This window comes from Trichosurus vulpecula, chromosome 6 (genome assembly GCF_011100635.1).
Source record: "Trichosurus vulpecula isolate mTriVul1 chromosome 6, mTriVul1.pri, whole genome shotgun sequence".
Classification (NCBI taxonomy): domain Eukaryota; kingdom Metazoa; phylum Chordata; class Mammalia; order Diprotodontia; family Phalangeridae; genus Trichosurus; species Trichosurus vulpecula.
Window position 1 is genome coordinate 276,497,699 of NC_050578.1, and position 22,824 is coordinate 276,520,522.

A 22,824-nucleotide genomic window follows, 5' to 3' on the forward strand; every position below is an offset into this window, starting at 1 on the left:
AGAACTACCTTGGGATAGGCTGGTGATGTAAAAAACCAAAGACCTCAATGAAATCGACTGAAAAAAATAAACCGAAAGTTTGGAGAACCAGAGAGGGGCGGAGGAGTTTCCATAGTCTCAGCAAAGTTAGCTCAGCCTGCTGTGAGTGTGGGATGAGGGCTGGAGGCCGGAGATGAAAAGGTTCCAAGCTGTCACTAGTGAGGGAAATTACCTGGGGAGTGAGCTAGAGAGAACCCAGCAGAGTCCTGCCTTTACCCCAGCCCACCCCCTCTTGTCCTTTATTTGCCCCCATCAATGCTTGCATCGTTGAATTCTTCTAGCACATCTTTTGTTTGGGGGCAGGGTGATGCAGATTGAGCCGGTGGCAAGATTTCCACCCCCACCCGCCCAGCTGATGTATCTTCTGTGAAGGCCTGGGCTGTGTGCTCAGCATGAACTCGAGGACAAACTGTCTGGGATTCCACGGGGGTGGGTGGGGACCCCTGAGGCAGGCAGTCTGGTGACGTGGACCCCTTCTCAGAGGCATGAAATAAAATACACAGGATTACAAAGGAAATACAATTATCAGAAGATTAACAAATAAAAGTCCACAGACCCTAGGTTAAGAATTCTTGCTTCTAGAGGACAGTTTTGCATTGGGTGATAGGATAGACTCTTAGGGCTGAGGTTTTACCAGGTTCCTTTGTCTCCCCCACAACACCCAGGCTGGGATGGCATTGAGATGAACATTTCCCTAGATTCACCCTCCAGTAGGATTGGCCACAGCACAGAGCAGTACCTGTTCTGGGGCACAGGTGAGATCAAGCTGGGACACACCCAAGTTTCTCTGATTCCATTATCAGGGCCAGAAGATTGATTTCCAGTCACAAGCTTGACAAAGAATTCCCTGATTTCTAATGACACAAAGTGTACACAGGTAGTACTCCCTGCCCCTTTCCTTCCATACCCGAGTACTGGCATCCTCTTAGGTCTCTTTTCTATTCCATCCATCTAAATGTTCCAAGCCATGCTTACCTCCACTAGCTCCCAAGATCGAGGGCAGACAGTGAAGGGTCTTAGAGGAACTGCGCCCCTGCTCCTGACTCCCACTTTCCCTCTGGTTTCCTGCTCCAAATTGGCCATCCTTCTTGTGGTCTTGCCCCTTCAGACCTCTGACATGGTTGTGAATCAGGGGAGTTGTCTTGTGTTAGCAGGAACTGGTGGGGTTCGGACACTGGTGATTACCCTGAGAGGCCTCATGCTGGATCCTTGAAAGGGTCTCTTCTGTCTGACCACAGCATCAGACCCGCAGGGTGCAGTCATGATGGCAACAGTGGGAACAAAAAGGACAAAACCCCTCCAGACTGGAGGAAAGCTGTGTAGTTAAAAGGAAAGAAGGGATGAGGAAACAACTCCTGGGTGGGGAACAGCCAATTAACAGTTTTTAGGTACATGAGATGGCTTGCTTGGGAGGGGAAGAGGGGAGGGATATATGTATCCAGAAGAGGCGAAGAGGTGGTGATCTGATCCGAACACAAAAGATATAATTAACAATTAAAATACAGTTTCTTTTTAAAGCCTCATCTTTGTTTGTCTTAGCATGAAGAAACAGGTTTAGATAATTAAGTGACTCTCTCAAGGTCACTTAGATTAAATCTGCTGGCCTGCTTTGACTTTCTCCAGGTTTCCCATTGGTGCCCCAGGGCCATCACTGCCTGCCACAAGGTTGGACTCCCAAGCAGTCTGAGGACCCAACCTCTCTCAAGGGACCTTTCTCCAACCACCGATGCTTCCACTGGATTGTTTCTTCCCCATCCCACTGATTCTGATTCCTGGGCTTCTAGTTTATCTACCTGTTCCCCATCCCCAGCAGCCTGGCTCCCCACTCCCACTCACTTCAGCCCTGTCCTGCAGCATCCCATCTGGACCAGTCGGTCCCTCCCCCTCTCCTCCAGAACTCTTCTTCCACAATTAACAAACTGCCTTTCATCTCTTCCTTCCTCATACCTTCCATTGAGGGGTGCCGGGGGTAGGGAGCAGTGTCAGCAGTTGCTCTTCTGGCTGCGCCCAGCAGTGACGACTCCTCCCTCGAGGTCCAAGCCATCCAAACTAACCGGCCACTTCTCACCCTGGCGTTTGTGACCTGGTGACACTCGGGTTAGTCTCCTTCACCGGGCAGCCCGAAGCCTGACTTCCCCTATGCCTGCCCTCCTTCTAGGCTACATCAACACGTACCTCGATGCTCCCTTAAGCACCCTCGGCCACAACGTTGGCCATCTCTGTTGACAGAGATTCATTGATCTGGTCTTAAGCTTACACTGCAAATATTTTAGAGGGAAAAACTCCAGTCTTTTCTCTACAGAATCGGGAAGGCATCTGTTATTTTCCATAGTTGTACACTAGATGTCCTGCCCTGAGCTATATCAGTGTCTTGTTTTTTCTCTACAGGCCCCTGGGAGAAGGGAAGGGAGAGCCACACCTAGATCCCAGCTCTTCTTTCAAGTTCTAGGTATTGCCTTGAAAGGTAACCAAGCAAAATCTTCACCACAAAGCTGTGTGATGGGTAGGATGGTTGTTTTACAGAGAAGCGAACTGAGGCCGGGGAAGCTGCCAGTGAGGTCTCAGGCGTTTTGTTTAGAGGTCAGAGTCAGGCCCAATAACTCCAAAGTTAGAAATATATCCCGGGTGTTAATCATAAACAAAAGAAATGGTGCCTCTTCAGATGCGCTCTCAGTGGCTTCAAACATCCCCAGATGTTTGACCATTGGGGAAGGGTAAAATAAAGTGGGTCAGATGGGTAAGTGTGAGGAATACAAAGAAAACCGCAAAGGTCTTGATGAAAAACCTAAAGCACAGTCACCAAATGAGGACAATGCCCCTGTGGCTGATGGGAAAATGCTTCAGAATGAATGGATTGTAAAGAATCCTGCCAGAGACTTAGAGCAACTGAGGAAGCCTCAGTGGGTTAAACATTGAAATTAGGATCGGTGTAAATACTTATGGGACAAGTATGCTGTTTGTATGGATGTTGCATTTTTAATAAAATGTTTATTTTTTTAGTGGTCGAAGTGGAGACGTTTATTGGGTGCTAGGAAATGCATCAGAGAGGGCAGTTTTTGACTTCATGAATGCCCACTTCCCCTTGTAAAATGGGGAGAGTCCAACCCCATCCCCAGGAAGACAGCAGAGAGTCCAATCTGGCCTCGACCCACCTGCTGAAGGGCTGAGCGTCACTCTCCTACTCAACGATGACTTCCAGTGTTTCCCTACTGTCTCTCTGGGGCAACCCAGAAATGCCCCTGCCTTTTAAAGCCCAGCCTGGCTTTCCAGCCTCCTCCTCACTCCTGCTCCCCCCACAATCCATCACTCACTTGTCTTGACACTAGCCCTCCCCCAGCCACAACATCTTCCTTTACCTCTGCCTTAATTTTGGGGATAGCATAGGGAAGGTGCTTAGTGCAGCGCCTGACACACAGGAAGTGCTTAATAAATGCTTGTTCCCTTCCTTCCAGACTCAGGAAGGCAGGATAATAAGGAGGGAAAAAATGCTGACCCTGCTGTCAGGTCAATCCTGCCACTGACCCCTATGGGGGTCTCAGGTTCCTTACCCTAAGAGAGGAGGCTAGGCCAAAGCATCCAAGGTCCATCGTGGGCCTGGACCTTTCCTGATCTTTCCAGATGTTTCCCACCTGGCACTGATTCTCTGTGCACATACCTCTCCTGAGTGATTTCAGGGTGGCGCTAATCTGGCCTGCAGTCCCTACTACCTGGCAGTGCTTGGCTGATTAACCAGCATGCTGCTCGGGGCTAAGATAGGGGTCTGAGTGCTTTATAGTGGCTGTTAGTGGGAATCTGCCCCTTCCCACTCTGCTGGCCTGCAGTGGCGAGGGGAAGGATGGGAAATGGAGGAAAACACAGTCACAGTCCCTTCCCCCTGCCTGGGCCAACACTGCCAGCAGCACCATGATCGAGTGCTGGATCTGTGCCAGGCACTCTTTGAAGGGCTGGGGCTAAAAAGCCATCCAGGCCTTGCCCTCAAGGAGATCACACACTGGTGAACGAGTTAAGGCACATACCTACACGTGTCTGTGATACAAGCACACAGAGGAGAACCATGGGGTGGAGGGAGGGCTCGCCACCCTCTACAGGTGTACCCCACAGGATGTTCCTCCGCCTGAGGCTGGGCATGCCCACACTCCCCCTGCCCCCATGTATTTTTCCACCAGCCAGGCTGGCAGTGTCGTTGGTGTTTAATAAATGCTCACTGGAGATCGGGCAGAGTTCAGGATCAGGCTCCTAGAACTGCAGGGGATGGGCCAGGCCTTCCTTTGACCCCTTTTCAGGGACCCAAAGCTATTGTTCCTGTGATGAGAAGAAATGGAGGCTGTTTAGCTCCAGCTGAAGCATACGTTCTCTAACAAGGCCTGGGCCCAGAGACAGACCAACAGGTTCGGAGGCGGGCTGGGAGTCTGATGGCCAGCCCAGAGCTCAGAGAGGCTCACACAAGGTGAGGTAGACCATGGGGGAACCGACAGTGGGGAGACACATACACAGACAGGTGAAGTGCCTACTATGTGTCAGGCACTGTGCTAAAAAAGACAGTTCCTTCCCTCAAGAAGCTTACGAGCTAAGCAGAAAGGGGGATTATGTGTCACTGCTTCTAAAGTCTCCAAGTTATTGAGCAACTTGCAAAGGGCATCTACCAACTTAAAAGGTTAAAATATGCACAGGTCTAACGAACACCCATTTTAATGTGATAGCTAATGCCAGGGCACAGATCCAGGGAATGGTGACATCACATTCGCAGTAATTTTCAGGTAAAAGGAAGATAATTTGGAAGGAAAAGTGGACCTTCAATTTGTTTGGAACAGCATGCTCTCCAAGTAGATTATGTGACCAGCTATTCCCCAGTTGGAAAATCCAAGTTCTAATCCAGCCACAGACATTCCCTGGTTCTGTGATCCTAGGCAGCCCCTCCCAGTCAGGGATGTTGTGGGGATCAAATAAGATGATAAAAACAAAACCCCAGCACAGTGCTTAGCACACAGCAGGCGCTCCCTAAATGCTGGCTCTGCCCTTAACCTCATCACCATGATCTCCTCCCACCAAAGGGCCATTATCCAGCTCATCGGATCTCTGCTCTTCCACAGCACAATCGGCAGAATGCCTCAAATATCACACACGACACGAGGCTGGATTGTTAGAAATGTTTATTTGTTCAAAAAGGGGATGGGGGAGAGAAGGGGATGAGGTGCCTCCAGCACCAGCTGGTACCATGATCAGAGGTCATTAGAAAAGCGGGGGCCCACCCCCTGCCGGCCCCCCAGGATCCCAGCACTCTCAGAAGGTCAGCTGCTGCAGGGTGACAGTCCAGATGGGGTGGGCTATCTGATACCAGGCAGTGCCAGTAAAGGGTCAGCAGATCCTAGTGCTGGGGGCCCAGGACAGGAGCTGAACTCCTAGGAGAAGCCAGGGAGGGAGAAGGGCTCCAGGTTCCCTCAGGAGGGACAAGGCCAGCAGGGTCCTTACCACAGCCCGGGCTGCTCAGAGGCTGAAGAAAGAAGGAAACGGTGAATGAAAAGTTACACAGACAGTTTGTTAGCAGGGAAGAAAGAGCCACCTTAGAAGAATTAAATTAAGGGGAACAAAAAACCACAGTTGGTCACAAACTCCTTTGTTTACTGAAACATGAAGCAACGGGAACATCCCGGCAAAGGGGACCGCGCGAGCGAAGCAGTCCTCCCATACGACCGACCGCAGCCCGAGGGTTCAGCCCGCAAATAGCCTACCTGAAAGAGAGCACAACACAAGAGGCTTAGACACTGTCCGCAGGACGGCGGGGCTCCGGCTGCTAAGGCCCTGGCTCCCATCCTGTTTGTCAAAAAAAAAAAAAAAAAAAGAACAAGTGTCAGTCCTGGACCCCGTGTCTGTGTCTTCACCACAACTCCATGACCCAGCCCAGGGGACGGGCGCTGTGTCCTGGTGGGCATGGCCAGGGCCCAGCATCAGGGGCTCCAGGATCTTTATCCCTCCCATCACAAAACAGCGACCCAGCCCAGAGCGTGGGCACTGTGCCCCCTGGCCCAGGATGCGGGCACTGTGTCTTGCACAGCCCAAGGCATGGGCAATCTGCTGGAGGGGGCGGGGCTCAGGGGCTTTGCAAAGATCACAAAACATTCAAGTTCTTGCAAAGATCCAGGCAAGCCCAAGCGCTGACACGTGGGCACATGACCAGCTGCAAGGGGGGGGGGCGCGCCAGGGAAGGACAGGGACCTGTCACTCCCACTGCTCCCAGCTGATACAAGACTGAAAGACTACAAGTTTCTCAGAAGTGAGGAACAAACTGGGCCCAGATATCCAGGAGCGAGTCATTTGTCCTCCTCCTGTTTACAGCCCACACTTCCTCTGCTTCCCTCGATTTCTGCCAGATCACAAGGATCCATGCCTTAGAATGCTAGGACTTTTCTGTAGCTCCAGTGAGAGCTGGGAAACTGCTAACTCACACCAGGCTCCTGTCTACAGGTGACGGACCCTGGGTCGAGTGCTGAGTGGCTGGCCTTGCTCAGTCCTGCCAGGAGTCCATCCTGGCAGCCTCATTACTGTTGGGCACCTTGGGGCACACTACAGAGGGCCCCTATTCACAAGTGACTCTGAAGGGCTACCTACCACATGCCATCACGAGGGGTGTCAGACAAGGGGGTGGCCAAATCCTCCACCCAGGGTGGTGGTGGGGGTCTCGGTGTAAAGAGAGTAAAGACTCTAGGGACTGTTTCCAAACACCACTTCTCTTTTTACAGACATAAGAGTTCTCCTGCACAAGCCACAGACAACAGCACTTCACTGCTCCCAGGGCAAATCCCTATAATCGTCTCTTCTCCCTCTACCCTCTAAGTGAGGAGTCTGCCCTCAGTTCACATTGTCCTCTCGAGCTTCTCTTTTGGGGGCAGAGGCCTAATTACAAGACGCTGCTGCCAAGAAAACTGGGGAGCCCACAGCAGACATGAGGCTGTTTCTACTCCACCACCAAGAACATGCACAGTTAGTGGCAGGTCCCCCCTAATCCTGCCATTCTCAGCCAACCCCAGGGGAAAATCTCCATTTCCAGCAAGAGCGTCTCAGAAAACTTGGCCAAGAGCCCCTCTCTCCTTTCATCTTGCCTCTTAAGCGAAGCATTTGAAAGAAGCTGGACGTCTCAGGCTGCCAGGATCCTGTGGAAAGTCAGTGGTGCCCAAGTCCAAGGGCTGTGTTAATTAACAGCATAGGACCAGATACTCTGGATTTCTGCTAAGGGGAGCACCCCAATGTAAGGAGAGACCCAGAACTGTCAGCTTTCAGCAAAAGGCATGGAGGGAAAGTCTTCCCACACCAAATGATGTGAGTAGGACTTTTCTGTCAGCCTGTGAATTAAACTGAGGGACTTCTACAAGTTCCCACCCCCGTGAAAGGCTATCTCTTTGCCCCATGGCTATGTGCCAGGTAGGCCCTGGCTTTACCAGTTTGCCCCCCATCAGGAGTGTTTCTATCCTTGGAAAAGTAATTGCTCTCAGAAAAGATGGTTATAGGAAACAAGAATCAAAGGAAAAAGAAATGTTATATGGCCATGGTGACCCTCCCCCCGAGACAGATGAGTTCAAAGTGTAATTTATACCTTTGTGAGGCTGTTCCCAGCAGGAAGAAGTTGGCTTTCTTCTCTATAAAGCACTGGTATCCCTTTCACCTTAACTAAATCGAACCTCTCCGCCATACCCACCCCACTCTCACCTCAAGCTTTAAAAGGCCGAGTACCGCGCCCGGTCCGTATACTGGTCCCGCTCGTACCGGGCCACGTCGTACAGAGAATTCCGCGCGGCTGCCGAGGCCTGGGACAGCTCATTCTCATGCCCGTAACCGTAGCCCTCTCCAATAGTGGGGACTGCAGCTGCAGCTCGGCGCAGGGGGCTCCGGTCCCGCCCATAATAGGAGGAGGTAGCTGCAGTGGCGGCGGCAGCGGCAGCAGCCACAGCAGCAGTGGCAGCAGCAGCTCCTGAGGTTGGCAACAGGTGTCTATCGTAAGGGTTGAGAGAGGTGGAGGTGAGGTGACTGCTCATGGCTGGGTTCTGGACTTGTGGGAGCTGGGAAAGGGTCTGCTCTGCATAGTTGTACGCGGAGGCCGCTGCCGCTGCCGCCACCGCCTCGTAAGACCTCACCCGGTAACGCTTATAATAGTCGAGCGCTCCGTACGGATTGTTGTAATACACGGACTCCCCGTAGCCCATGGTATAGGGCGCGCGAACGGTTCCGTACTGCTCGTTATACTGCTCAGTCAAGTCTGCCATGCGGCCCGTCCGATCCACCGGACACTCTTTGGACCAGTGGCCCTCTTTCCCGCACCGATAGCAGCCGCTCTGGTCTCCCATCCCGGGGGCGGTCCGAAGCCGGCTGGTAGACAGCTGCACGTGCATTCGTTTGCCTTGAAGAGATAGACGCAAGAAGGGTTGCTATAACTTAAGTCAGAGCCTTAGCCCCACCATAATCAAAAGTGAATTTGGTTAGAACAAGACGCACATACGCACATGCGCGTGCACACACACACACACACACACACACACACACATACACGCATCACTCTCCTTTGTCAGCAGTCTGCCCCATGGAAGAGTGCACGTGAAGTTTAATAGAAGTGAGAATGGGAGGATTCAGATCCCTTTCTACTTACCCCAGTGGCAGAGCCAGGACCTCCTCCCACAACTTTCCCATTTCACTCATACATTTTTTTTTTTACAAGGTTCCACTTCTCGCTGCTAGGGCTGTTGTTAATTTTAACAAGTCAAATTCTACCACTGATTTCCAAATTAGTTTTTCTTAAGTACCTCAATTTGGAAAGATTTGTAAGCCATCTTTCCAAGTTCCCCCCAGCCCCCAAATCTGGCCACACATGATCTACACATAGACTGCAGCTTAGTAAACGGAGCCATCAGCTTCTTTCCATCTTGTGGTAGTTTAGGAGCCAGAGAGGTGTTTCCTCCAGCCTTTCCTTTTGCAGATTATCACCACAGGGCTCTGAGAGGTTGGGTGTACAAAACATAGTTGGCTCATCTGCTTCATCTGCAGGAGGGCTGGGAGTGTCGGACACACTGTTCCACATCCCAGTTCCCCCTCTTCCACCAGAGGTAAATCAAGGCCCATAATGCAAAGGAAAACCTCTTGTTTGCCGTCCCTCAACAAATGGAATCGGGACCAAAAGAACTTGAAACAATACCAGTTTTCTGGGGACAATGTGCTTGTCCCAATGTCCCCATAATGGAGATGTTCAGCATTTCATCCTGCAGTGTCGCCCCAAAAACTTCGCAGGGGATTATCCACTTGGTTAAAAAATGCAGCATTTGCTTGAAGGCCTCTGGGCACCCAGACAAACATGCCACATCCACACTTCCCAGGAAACAACCATCTTGCCCAGGGACCCTTACTGGAAACACCCAGGCTGCTCAGTGGGGGCCTGGTAGAAAATGGGTACTTTCCAAGATAACTGGGTCCCAGATTGCATAAGACTTTGGAAATCAAGGCAGCCCAGATGAATCCAGTGCAGAATGCAGACAGCGGGGATTTAGCATTAGGATGACTCACATAAGGGCCGCTTAGAGCAAACCAAAGTGCATTTGTCCCCCTCCATGATCAGCAAGTTGCTACCTCTTTAACAGACCTTGTCGTGGATGCAGCTATTCGACAGGAGGCCTCGTGCTCCACCATCCTGTTGGAAACAGCCCCGATTCAGAACGGCAGCCAGAACTGCGCCATGCACTGACCCTGAGAGGGGAGTGGGTTAGTGCAGGAACATCACTTTAGTAGAACTCATTCACGCCACAATGTCTCATGACTTCTACCAACCCAGACCTCATCTAGTCCCTGCCTCCTCAGACTCAGAAGAATGAGAGGGCTCTGTCACCAACACCAACAAGATATGCAAAATAGATAGTAACTACAGGTCATTAACTATGTTCTGAAACGCTTACATTTTGACTAGGTAGTAAATTTTGCCATTAAAAAAAAAGTTTCCCCCATCTTCCAACCTGGGAGTTATTAAGGATCCTACAATACTGAGTAGAACAGTTCGATAGCTACAAACTCAAAATGGACAAAATTGTGATCTATAAAATTTGGACTAAGTGATTTAATCATGGCTAGTTTTTTCAAAGCAGCCAATCAGAATTATGTGCAGAAGCTCAATTTGAAGGATTTTCCCCCCTGCTAACCAGGCTTTTCCAAGTTTCTGGATCAGCTTTGGTGAAGTGGGCCCACAGAGGCTTTCCATTCTTGCTGCTAGTTCCAATCTTTGTCCCTTCCTTCATTCCCTCTTGGTGGTTGGTAATGTATAGTTTGTAAACATCTATGGCATAATCCATTTCTGTAGAAGCTGTGATAAAGTAATACCTAAAGTAACCTGTTTACCTGGAACTAAAACATCTGTAAAAACTGAAGACTTTGCCATTTACTTCCATAAGCTTTTGGAAAGGTTACAGGTGGGGCTTTTATTCATGATTCCTTAAAAGTCTTACTAAGAGCACCTGGGAAATGTCCTGCTTCTCTACTTCTACCATGTCTTAGGGGACACCAAGGCAAAGACACCTGTAAGAAGAACAAGAGGGTTAAAAACTGCCCCTCCCTGCTACATGAGGTGTGGCCAACAGCGCCTCAGCCCGACTTCCACACTTCAAGAACCCCGACTGACTGTTCGGTGGGGGGCTCCCTCCTGGTGTGACCACAGGGCCTGCCTAGCCTTGGCAGAGCTGCTGTGTCGGCAAGAGTCAGCCAGCCAGGTCATGAGTTCCTCCCGACTTAGCTGGGCAGGTCCTCTGGGGATAGGGAGCCTAGACTTGACAGCTGGTTGGCCATGCCTGGGTTTGTGCACCACTGGCATCATCCTGACAACCTGGGGGGTTCACCTCTACACTGTGAGATGGGGGGCAACAGAGGGAGCTCTGACACCACCTCGCTCTGGAACACTAGCCACACAAAGAATAGTTGTTTTGAGGGTGAGAACATAAGATAATACTGTGTCACCACCTGCTGGCTTCCACTTTCTCAGCTCACAGGGGGTTTTCTGAGATTCCCAGAGGGCTGGGGACACAGCTGGCAAAGTAGGACTTCCAGAGAACTCATTTAAACTGAAAAGGATGTACACCTGAGTCCTTGCAAATTATACTCAAAACAGCAAACTCTTGTTTACTTAGAGACAGCTCCTTTAGAGGTTTCCAAGGCTATCTTTTTTGCACACATGTGGACCAAGAGACCCAGAAAATACCTATTTAAATGTCTAGGTCAACACAGAAGCCCACTTTCCTGCATCCTTCTCCTAAAAGGACAGGAACTGCCTTTCTCCTTAAGATGCCATGCAGCTATCTTGGATGAGGATAAACTGAAGAAGCTTAGAGCTTTTTCCTTTCTTGCCCTGGACACATGCTTGACACTACCACTTCCAAAGGAAAAGTTAAAAAAAAAAAGCTTTAAATTGCCCAGAATAGATGAATGAAAGCCACCTGGGGGACTTACAGTTCCCAGTCTCCTTATCCATTTGGAAACGATCTCATAGAGAACTGCCAGGATCTTATAAAGAACAAGACCCAGAATACTATACACAAGCCACATCATCCTTATCTCCTTCAATTTGGAAGTGAGGAAGCAAGCTAACCTAACCCCCTGACTTTTCTGCCTAAGGAGAGGGCGATGACGATAGGACAGCCAGGCAACCTTGGACATGAGCACCTCCTGTTAGAGGAAGCCCATCAAAGAAGGGCCAGCAGCCTCCCAGCCCCCTTCAATTCTGGGTCTGCAGAAACAGAAGGTTTGGGGGATAGCCAGGCTGCCAACCCAACAGAGAGGTTCTCAAGTTTAATCAACTGGCTTGGCTGTACCTAATTTGTAGATTCTGCCAAATTTGTGACTTCTAGTATCTACACTAAACTTTTTCTCATCATCTGAAAAACAAAACAAAAACAGAGTTGGTTATGAAAAAACCTCAACTGACAACAACAAACTGGAATTCTCTTTCCGGGGGAAGATGGGGAAGAGACAAAAGCTGGGAGTACCCTTTTCTGGAGGAGTTTTTGGAAGTCTCTTCTAAATCTTTAACTGCCTCGAGTAGTGGCTTAGGCACCAACCACAGAATAGTTTAAACTTTTTCACTCCTTCCCCCTGCCGCCAAATGCACATCTAAGTTTCATTATTCATAGTTTTCTAATCAAAGAATTTAAGGTAAAAATTTTTTAAAGAAAATAACGCTGTGAACTGCAGCATGGTTACAGAGCTTGTTCCTGATTTTTCTTTTAACTAAAATATTTTGCAGTGTTTTTTCTTTAGAAAAACTCCCAATTCCTCTCATCCCCCAAAATCCCACAATACACAAATTGTCTTATGAATGGGAAATTTAAAATCCATTTTCCAGAATATCAGCACTCTAGGAAAAAAAAATAAGGCAGCTTAAGCTTCACACTTAATAGCTTTCCAACCATGACAGAGGACTGGCTGTTGAACATTAACGATCCCCTTGTATTTCTAGAAAGGCTGTTGGTGTCGGGACATTGTTTATATGTATTATCTCATTTTATCTTTAATCCAACGAACATCAATTAAGCATCTGCTACGTGCAAAGCCCTGGATATCATCCTCCTGACAATTGTGAGAGGCTCAAGCAGGTTGAGATGCAATACTGATTTTACAAATAGAGCAAATGAGGCACCGAGAAGTTCAGTGATTTGTCCAAAGTCACAGAGCTCATCAGTAGTGAGACTGGAACCCAGAGCCCTTTCTGAAGGACCAGAAGAGATACCATGACAGGTCATCTGAGCGGTTACCTCACGTACAGTCTCCCCAGAGGTCACCACAACCAAAAAGCACTACCCCCGGAAAGCCACAGAGAACCCCAATTCCACTCCCATCATCTTGAGAGATGAGCTTGTTTGTGGTGGGAAGGGAACATTCAGGACCTTTCCCTGCTCTCCCAGAATCTGCCTTCTTTTCCCCCTATGCCTGAGGCTACCACACTAGTGACATTAAGGCCTGCTGACCCATCTGATGACATTCAAGGTCAAAAAATGATAGAGACTGACCTCCGGGTCACCCAGGATAGGGGTTATCGAAATGTGCTTTCTCATGTAAGGAGGGTTCCCACTGAGGTTTCCTCCATTAACAGCCCAGCCTATGCTTTTCCTCACTCTCTCTCGTGATCCGCCAGGGGCCTGGCTGTCAGCAGGAGCAGACCCCTCAGGGGTCACCACGGGATCCTTTGCCTTGCTTGTTTTATCCATGAATGAAAAAAATCTCCCAGCCCAACCCCCAACCGGCCTCACCAGGGGTTCTTCCTCAGCTCCCCCACTGCCAGTCGTCCAACACTAAACAACAAAGGGTCCCTCGGGGATCCAAAGCCCCGGACAGAGTCCTTGTCCACAGCCCAACGCCACCACGCAGGCTCCCTCGGCCCGGGTGGGAACAACCACGGGACTTCGGCCCTTCCTTACCCAAAAGAGGTAACGCTCCTCGGACGAAAAGTGACCCGCTTTAGGGGCCCGGCCCCCGGGCGTGCCCTCCACCCTCCTGGCCCCCACGCGGATCACCTTGGAACTCGGTGTTGTCCAGGCCGCGGATGGCCTCCACGGCGTCCTCGGCGCGCTCCATGTGCACGAAGGCGTAGTCCTTGACGATGTCGCACTCGATCACGGGCCCGTACTCCTCGAACTTGGCGCGCAGCTCCAGGTTGGTGCACGTGGGGCTGATGTTGCCCACGTGCAGCTTGGTGGAGGCCTTGCTCTTGTTCTTGCTGGCCTCCACGTTGATGTTGACGCCGTGCAGCTTGTAGTGGTGCAGGTTGCGGATGGCGTCCTCGGCTGCCGTCTTGTCCTCGATGTGCACGAAGCCGTAGTTCTTGATGATGTCGCACTCGAGCACCTTCCCGTACTGCTCGAACAGGGCGCGGATCTCCTGCTCCGTCGCCTCGCGGGGCAGGTTGCCGATGAACAGCTTCACCATCTCGAGGGCGAGGGGGGCCTGGGGAGAGGAGGGGGAGGGCGGGTCACGGGGGGGAGCGGCGGCTGGGGGAATGGATGAGCATTTATAGGGCGCCTACTGTGCGCCTCGCGGCTCTCCGGCGGCCCGGGGTCACAAGCGCTAAGGCGCTCCCTTGTTGGAGGAACTGGGGGAGGAGGCGGGGGCAGCCAGACGCAGCAGGGCAAAGTTGGTGGGTCCCGGACTTGGGGAAGAGGGGCTTCGGCGCTCCCCCCCGGACCCTGCTCCTATTTGGGGGTGAAAGGGGGCCCGGAGATTGAGCGCCTGCTGTACGCCGGGAGCGGCGGAGCGGCACACAGCTGGTGCTCAATGGATGCTCACTGTCCGGGCTTGCCCCGCGCGCCTCCAGCCGCGGCCGAAGCGCTGGCTAGGCCAGGAAGGGCCGGAAGGCGCGGACCGGTCACTCCGGGGCTCAGTTTCCCCGCCAGCCCCCAGCCGCGGCGCCCCGAGCCTCGCTTTCCGCCTCCACAGATGGGACCTGGGACTAGTCACCTCACAGGAGGCCTCCCAAGCCCCGCCCCACCCCGCCCGCGGCCCCGCCTCCCCGGCGGCAGAGGCCGCCCCGCCCCGTGCCCCGCCCGCAGAGGCCTCGCCCCCGGCCACCCCCCCCCCCCGGCCCCCGGTCCCATCGCCCCGGGCCCACGGGCCCACCTCCGGGGGGGGGGGCGGCGGCGGCGGCGGCGGCGGCTCCCGCGTCCGTCAGAGACAACCCGACAAAATGGCGACGGCCGCTCGAGCCTCGGCGCGACCTCCCGACTCCACGCCCGCCTCGCGCCGCGGCCAACGCACGCACGCACGCACGCAGGAGGCAGGCACGAGCCCGGCGCGAGCGCGCCCGCCGGAGCACGAGCGCTCACCGCTGCGGCCGGCCAATCCCAGCGCCGCGCGCAAACAGCGGGAGCGGACCGGCCGGCCCCGCCTGCCTTTCTCTCCGCCTATGGGGCGGGGCCTTGCCATGACGTCAGATCGTCCTGCCGCCGAGGCCACGCCTCCAAGGGCCGGCCAATCCCTGCCCTGGAAATACTGCCGGCCCTCTCACGTCAGAAGGAAAGGGGCCGGACTGAACTATTGCGGGGTTTTTTGCACGGCGGCTGGGGGTAGGTGGGTTATTCCACTTGACCCCCCTGGGAAGGTGGACCGCAGAGCCTGCGGCCGCGTATTACTCGGTGTGGCGAAGGCCACGTGGCGGCGCTGGGGGGCGTTCCGTGGAAGGTCTGGGGGAAGAGCCTGCAGACAGTCCACCGAGCTCGGGGGCCGTCCTGGGACTGCTGGCCCTCGTTCTTCACAATGGGTCGTGCCACTGGTGGCTGGGCGGGGGTGACAAAGGATGAGTGGGGTGGGGTCGGGGGTGGGAAAGAAGTCCTAGGACGGCCCGCTGTTTGCCCCCAGTCCGCAAGAGCTTTATTCGTCTACGCCCGCCTCTGCCAGGCATTCCCGTGCCCTCTCTCGCCCAGAACCCGGCGCATGTGAAATCTCTTGACATAAAACGAACATCCACATGGGCACCTCGGGGACTGGGTGGGTCCTAGGGCCCTGCTGAGACCAAGGACGGGGTCTTTGTGGGGTGGGGGGCGGGAACGAGCTAGGGTCCGAGCTTGTCCCCAGAGCCTCAACACAGTTCTACGCCATCGCTCCCACCTATGCATTTGGGCATCAACATGGAAGCTTCAGTCATTCACATCATTTGTAAAGATCCTTTTAAGCTTTGCCGGCGGACCCCCGCACCCGAGCACGACCTGAACGTGCAAACTCTGCGCAGGGCGCGTGGTTTCCGAGAGGACTCTCTCTGCGGAGGTTTTTTTTAGAAAGCGGACCAAGGCCTTACACATTGTGCGCTGTCCATTGGAGCACTGCGGCCTGATTCTCCGCCGAGTTAGCCGGCACGCCATCCCCTCCGTCTGCTTTCCCTGCGTCCCTTTGCTAGGCTGCTCCGGCCCCCCGGGGTCGGAGGAGACTGCCCAAGAGGGGCACCGTGGGTGGTCGCCTCCCGCACCCCTGGACTGTGAAGCAGAATGCGCCTGTGCCTCTTTGCCCAGGAGCCAAGGCTGCCCCACTTGTCCGGCTAATGCAGCAGGGAAAAGACAAAACCTAAGAACAGCTATTTTCTTTTTTTATACCTGACTTGGTTGTTGAACGGCTGACCGATCTCCTCTTCCTTCTCAGCCCACTGAGGGCGTAGGATGGAGGTCGGTGGCTCCTGGCCTGGGGCTGTGAATTGGTTTTGAACCTGTGCTTTGGTCATTGTATTTTAGTATGATTGGTTTCCTTGCCAGCCTTTGGATTCTATGCATTTAAAAACGTGATTCAGAGAAGAGATCAGAGACGTCACCGGCCTGACGGGTGAAGAATCCGGGACAAGGCTGTCTCTTAAGTTCCGATGCCCAGGAACCTCTGACTTGGAGCGGAAGCATGGGGCCAGGACACCTCTTAGTGGCCAAAGGGAACCATTGCAGCAGATTTTTTTTCCAGGTGGGATTGAGAAAGGCATAAATGATCAAAGTACATGGCCCTGCTAAGTTGCACGGTGGAATAGAATAGGAAGACCTGAGTTCAGGTCCCACCCCCATCTTCTAGCTGAGTGACCCTGGGCAAGTCACTTAACCCTGTTTGCCTCAGTTTCCTCATCTGTAAAAGGAGCTGGAGAAAGAAATGGCTAGCCACTCCACACCAAAGGGGTGATGGGGAGTGGGACATGCCTGAACAACAATAATCATAGGGCATGGACTTAAAACTGAAAGGTAGATTTAAAACCTCATTTAGTTTAACCTCTCCATACCAGGGAAACTGAGGTCGAGAGGTTAAGTGCCCAAGGTCACATAGGGAATAAGCTTAAAAAGGGGGACTTGAACCCAGGTCCTTTGACTCCTGAGCTTCTCCCTACGAGGTAAAGTCAATCCAATTTGGGGCCCTACTGTGCTCAAGGCAGATAAGGAAGCCAGTGGGATCTTGGGAGGCATCAAGAGGGGGCCAAGCTTCCAGAAGTAAGGAGGCAAAGGGCCCACTGTGCTCCAGCCTGGTCAGGACCATTCTGCAATACTCTGTTTCGTGCTGGGGCCCAGGTGTAAGAAGGGTGTTAATGAGCTGGATGATGCCCAGGATGAGGAGGGGTGGTCGGAAGAGCAGTTGAAGGAATTGGGTCTTTATTATGGAGAAGACTGGGGAGTGGGGGTGGGGAAGTGGCTCTGGCCTCTGTCTCCCTCTAGGTCAGTTCTGCTTGGCCCCAGGGGGCAGAGCTAGGAACTATGGGAGGAAGCCATAGAAAGGCTGGATGTCAGGGAGAACTTCCCAAGGATCTGAGCTGTCAGGAAATGGAATGGGCTAGGAAGATCTGGGCTCGAATACTACTATCCTACACTGTCACTGTCATCACCTTCCCTGTGGGAACCTCAGCATGCTTGCACAAAGGAGATGACGGCTGGCATAAATGGAACGGATTTTGACTCTAACCCATCTGTGAAGGCTGGGTGATCTCCAAGCCCCCTTTCTGCTATGCCACGCAGAGCAGCTTTGGGACCACGGGAGGCGGCAATCTCTGCCATCCCTCGATTCCTTCCTGAACACAGCACTAGGAATCATGGCCTTCGCTGTGGTCTCAGGCCTGTCCTGGTGCCCCCTTACCTCCTGTCTAGTCAAGCCCCTTGCCCTCCGAGCCTGCTGTCTCCTCCACCTCTAAGGACTTCCCCAGGTGGCCCAACTCGTTGTTCTCAGAGCTCGGCTCCCTTCTGCCCTTTGTTCCCCCATGAGATGATCATCCTGGAGCCCCGTGGCTGCTGGGTATGTTTCTCAAGACCCTTGGGAAGAAGGTGTTCTGGGCCTCATCAGCCCACTTCACAGATGGAGAAATGAGAGCGCTGGGTTGGGATCACACAGGAGCAGCTGTCTACACTGAGGTTCCAGCACTGCATGCTCCTTCCCTCACGCCAGCTCACCCCCCCCCCCCGGCTGTCCCACTCAGCCTATGCAGGCAATGTATTACCCCCCCAAGACCATGTTTAATCAGTGACCAGTGTCTTAAACAGACTTGCTTCAGCCGGTTTGGGGGCTCGGATTTTTTTTTTTGGAAAGCGGAAGGCAAGGTAATTGGGGTTAAGTGACTTGCCCAAGGTCACACAGCTAGTGTCAAGTGTCTTAAGACTGGATTTGAACTCGGGTCTTCCTGACTCCAGGGCCGGTGCTCTATTTACTGGGGGCTCGGAGTCTTAAAGGCAAATATGGCAGATACAGATTTGGGTTTGATATAAGAAGACATTCTAACATTGGAGCTGCCCTCAAGTTTAATGGGTTGCCCCAGGAGGTGATGAGCTCCCCATCCCTGGAAGGCTTCAAGTTGTTGGATGACCATTTATAGGGAATGATTCCTCAAGTAGGGTGTGGCATAGTGGAAAGTGCTGGCTTGGGAACCAACAGCCTGGATTCAAATCCTGCCTCTGACACTTATGACCTGTGTGACCTTGGGCAGGCCACAACCTCCCCTAGGCCCTCCATGACCTCATCTGGTAAATAAGAGGGTGGAATTCAAGGTCCCAGTCTGCCCTGGAACCTAGGGGACTGGAGCAGGTCAGCTGCCTCTGAAATCTGGTAGCTTATGTTTACTTACATTTTGGCTTCCCAGTGAGAGTGTGTGCCCCTTGAGGGGAGGAGCCATCTTTTAAGCCTTCCTTAGTCTCTCTAGTGGCCTATAACTGCCTCATTTCAGCTTGACAATAACTCTGTGAGAGAAGTACCATATATGTTTTACAAATGAGGAAACTGAGTCACAGAGGGTAACTGCCTTACCCTCTTGGCCACAGAGCTAATCCTCAGGCAGGATGATCTGTACCATCTTTCTACCTCTAAATCCTTAACCAGCCCAATAAGATCCTTTCCATAGACAAAGGAGAAGAGCAGATGTCGACTTTGGGCTTAGGGTTAGAAGCTGTACATTTGTGTGAGGGGTCCTGGATTTTCTTTTGGGAAGTTCAGTTCAACCTGCTTTTTTCTAAAGCTGCCCTGGTTGTCCAAGTGTCCTCCTGACCTGTTCTGTGCCTTTTTAATGCTTCTGGACCCTCTTTTCTTACTTTTCACCCATGATCCCAGCATTCTCTGTTCCTAGTACATGGACCCTTAATGAACCAGCTCAGGGAGAACGGTTCTATTTGTAAACATACACACACCCACCCTTCCACCTTCTTTTCTCCTTACAACTTTAGTAAGTGGGAGAGGAGGGAGTCTTGCAAACAGCCCTGGCCCCCTTGATTTTGGCACACCATTTGCGGGCCCCAGGGAGGCTGTGTTTAGGTCACACATGATGGTAGATGCCCCCATGCAGGGGCAATTCATGGTGCCTGCCTTCTACTTGTAGGATGGGACAGTCCATCCACGGGTCACTGCAGGCCAGTCAAGGGGGTGGGGGTGGTTTTATTAGTTCTCTGCTCAGCCGGATCGTACACTCAGATAGATGGACGTGCTAGCCAGACTCGCCAGCCTTGTGTCTGTCCCTATCTAACCTGTAACTCTCCTACCCACACCTGAGTCTGGGCCAGTGTAGACATGCCTTCCTGGTGGCTAATCTAACCCTGTGAGTGCTGTGTGCTTTGCCATCTTCTTGCCCAGCTCTCTGGGTTCAGAAGGATGTGATGCTTCTAGAAAGGCCCCCGTCTTCTGCACAATTGCTCACCACTCTGCAGTCTCTAGGGGCTGCCAACCATGGGAAATGTCAGGCTCTAAGATCACATAGCCAGCCAACCCTTTTTCCTATTCCCAGCCTGAGTTATTCTGCACAGATAGGATCTCGGGCACTGGATGACTTCACCCTATGGGACGATGAATTACAACTCAGGCCTTTATCAGCCATGGTTCTGGCCCCAGGTGTGGCTCCTCTGACCTCTCCTTAACAGCCTAGGAGGAAGGAGGCAGGTGGTCATTTCCTGGGCACCACCATGGAATGAGTCATGTTCTAGTGGGGGGTGGGGGGAGGGGTCTGTGGAGAATTTAGGGACAAGGGGCCCGTGGGGTAATGAGGTGCACAAGAGGCTAGCCATGGCCTGTGTCAGTGGAAGAAGCAAGGCTGGTGAGGCCAGGACGTTGAGCCTGGCTCCACGGTCCTCACCCACGTGCCCTGAGAGGCACAGCTCTGGCCGTTGCCCTGAAGAGGAGCGCTATCAGAGGATGTATTAGAAATTGGGACAAAAACCCAAGAAGGAAGGCATTAAAGTACACAGGGGGCCAGGGGCCCAAAGAAAGCTGAGCAGTTTAATTGTCTCTGAGACCTGATGTGGCTGGAGACCCCAGTGAGGAGCCCCCGGCCCTGGGAGCACATGGGGCTGCATTTCAGGGCTAGAGGAGAAGGGAAGGAGGGAAGGGGGGTGGGCACGTCAGCATCACTGGCTCCATCTCTTAGCCCTCCTGTCTCCAAGGCCTGGCTTCAGCTCCAATGGTCCTGCCTAGTTTCTAGGGGACAGAGAACCAGAGGGAACCTAGCTGTGTTGGGAGAGGAGAGCCCTAAGGTGGGGCAGAGTGGGGTGGCGAGGCCCCATTTGGCATAGGGTTACAGGGAAACTGTCCCAGGCTCCATGGGGCAGGGGGAGGGGCGAGGTTTGGGGAACCTGAATGGAGCCAAATGGATGAGGGGAGGAGAGAGGATGAACTGGGAGTTGCCTGGGCCCCATCACCAGTCTGGAAATTAAACAGCAGAAGAAAAGGCCGCCCTTGGGAACCCCAGGTGTCTCCAGTCAGAGTTCCTGGGGATGGTCCCTAGTGGCAGGTGGCTGTCCTGGCACCAGTCCCCGGAGGCTGCTGCCCACCGGCCCTGAGTGAGGGCCGAGATCCGCCTACTTGCTCTTCTTGAAGAAGCTGAAGCGTTTTTCTCGATCCCTCTCCTTGCCCTCCTTGCTGCGCATTACGACGGGCCCCTCTACGCTGGCGGGTGACACCGGGGGCATGGTCATGGCCCGAGTCATGCCCCGGGAAGCGCTGGGCACCACCGGCTCCTCGGGTTCTGCGGAGGTCGGAGAGGCTGCGGCAATGGCGGCATTCACCACCCGGAGCCATGAGCTCATCTCTGCCTGTGGGATGCACAGAACACTCAGCAGGACCAAAGACCACATACACAGGATGAAGAGAAAAGCAGCTGATGGCTGATGGACTCCTGACGAAGCTGCCCCCAGCCCCAGTATTCTAACTTCCTCTTGGGCCCCACTGAACAGCATTTCACCATACAATTGAGTTTTAACCACACCCCAGGTCCCCAGACTCAATGCAGCCACTGCCCACCCCCCAACATCCTAACTTCCTCACAGATGCCTCACTGACTCACCAGAACAATAGGCATGTCCAGGAGCTCCCATGTGTCACAGAACAGCAGGCATGTCCGTGGGATGGGATCCCAGGCACTGCCTCTAGCTAGCCACCGTCCCCAGACCCAGTCTTCATATTTCCCACAGAAGCAGCAGGTGTGTCCATGCACTCAACCACAACCACATCTATCTAATCTCAGACAGGACCACAATAGTCAGCCAGTCAGAAAGCAGCAGCACCAGGAAGCCCAAGCAGGATGTGGACCCCAAAACAATAGAAGGGACTTTCCCTAAGTAGGCACCTGCACAGTCATAGCAAAAGCTGGCCTTCAGGTGAACTTAGGAAGTCATTACCTAATCCCTTAACAAATCCCTTCTGCCTTTTTAATATTCATAACTTTTGTTGTGTTATCAGTACCATGACACTATAAATTTGCCTGTGTTGTCTTTTTTTTTTTTTTTGGCAGGGCAATTGGGGTTAAGTAACTTGCCCAAGGTCACACAGCCAGTAAGTGTGTCAAGTGTCTGACGTGGGATTTGAACTCAGGTTCTCCTGACTCCAGCTGCCCCCTGTGTTGTCTTACTAAGCTGCTGGTTTCTCTTAGAACTCAGCCCATTGGAGGAGTCATTCCAATAAATGCCTATACTTGGATTAGAGGTGGTCTGACTGAATTCTTTGAGACAACCCCACAACACACCACGAAACCACAACAATCGTTTAAAAAAAGGTCTGTGATCAAGACATCACACAGAACTGACAGAGAATGGACTCGGCCTCATGGTTCTGCCTCATGGCTCATGGGCATGGACAGATAATTTGCAAAAGACCAAAAAACAGAAGTTGTAAATAATCCTTTGCAATGACCTCACCAAAAATATCCAAAGAATTGCAAAGTAAAACCTCTCTGTAGTCTGACTTTGCCCTGGAAAAACTGGCAAAAAAAATCAACCAAGATGACAGAACAACGTCATCGGGGCTGGGGAGAAGCAGGCTTGGGGCTTCATAGCCTGTACCTGAAGCACTGGGATTCTTTCCCTAATGAAGTACAGCTTCCAATCATGGACTACCTGGTCACTTTAATCAGAGGCCAGATACAGGTCCCATAACCAAGACAAATAAGGAATTCTCACCCATATGTGACCAAAGGCCAAGAGCTAAGTGGTAAAGACAGGAACATTTTTAAAAGAAGAGCTATGAAGCACCATAGGAGAATCTGCTGTGACTCATGCACCAGAAACGAAAGTGAGAACAGCTCAGAGGCTTCACCTCCGACCTAGATGATCGACAAGAGTTTGCATTGGCGGGGCTGGGGTGGTGGAAGAACAGACCCTCTACCTGATCCCCGGTGGGTGGAGTTAGGAATTATCAGAGAAACCACCCCAAAGCTAGAGCAGTGCCCAGCGCCTCTCGGACAAAGTACACAGGCCTATGTGAGGCCTTGACGGCCCTCCACAGTCTGGCCCGAATGTCTCTGGGGCCCTGAAGGCCCTCCGCAGTCTTTCTTTCATTCCCACACAACCTCTTGCCCCTCACAAT

At 52.6% G+C, this 22,824-nt stretch overlaps 2 protein-coding genes across 7 annotated transcripts in view; both read right to left on the reverse strand.

Moving 5' to 3' along the window:
- Positions 1 to 5,172: 5,172 nt before the first annotated feature.
- On the reverse strand, positions 5,173 to 13,989 carry LOC118854303 (RNA-binding protein 4B). 4 transcript variants are annotated; one of them, XR_005010708.1, is made up of 5 exons: positions 13,566 to 13,989; positions 9,659 to 9,706; positions 7,741 to 8,428; positions 5,769 to 5,850; positions 5,173 to 5,530 (listed from the first exon to the last, which is right to left on the reverse strand). XR_005010708.1 is itself a non-coding variant. In XM_036764663.1 (3 exons), exons 1-2 carry the CDS (start codon positions 13,975 to 13,977, stop codon positions 7,749 to 7,751), a joined length of 1,092 nt encoding a protein of 363 aa, XP_036620558.1. In that variant the 5' UTR covers positions 13,978 to 13,989; the 3' UTR covers positions 5,173 to 5,768; positions 7,741 to 7,748. The 4 variants fall into 4 exon arrangements, 2 of the variants coding, with proteins under 2 accessions (XP_036620558.1, XP_036620559.1); XR_005010707.1 differs by lacking the exon at positions 9,659 to 9,706 and having other exon boundaries at positions 13,566 to 13,978; XM_036764663.1 differs by lacking the exons at positions 5,769 to 5,850; positions 9,659 to 9,706 and having other exon boundaries at positions 5,173 to 5,768.
- A 6,217-nt stretch (positions 13,990 to 20,206) lies between these two features.
- The window catches only part of SPTBN2 (spectrin beta, non-erythrocytic 2), a 44,611-nt gene continuing 41,993 nt past the window's right edge, over positions 20,207 to 22,824 (reverse strand). For all 3 annotated transcript variants that reach the window (XM_036762901.1, XM_036762902.1, XM_036762899.1), the window contains one exon: positions 20,207 to 21,056. In XM_036762901.1, coding sequence (XP_036618796.1) covers positions 20,823 to 21,056 — 234 coding nt within the window. In that variant the 3' untranslated portion in view covers positions 20,207 to 20,822. The remainder of the gene's footprint in view (positions 21,057 to 22,824) is intronic.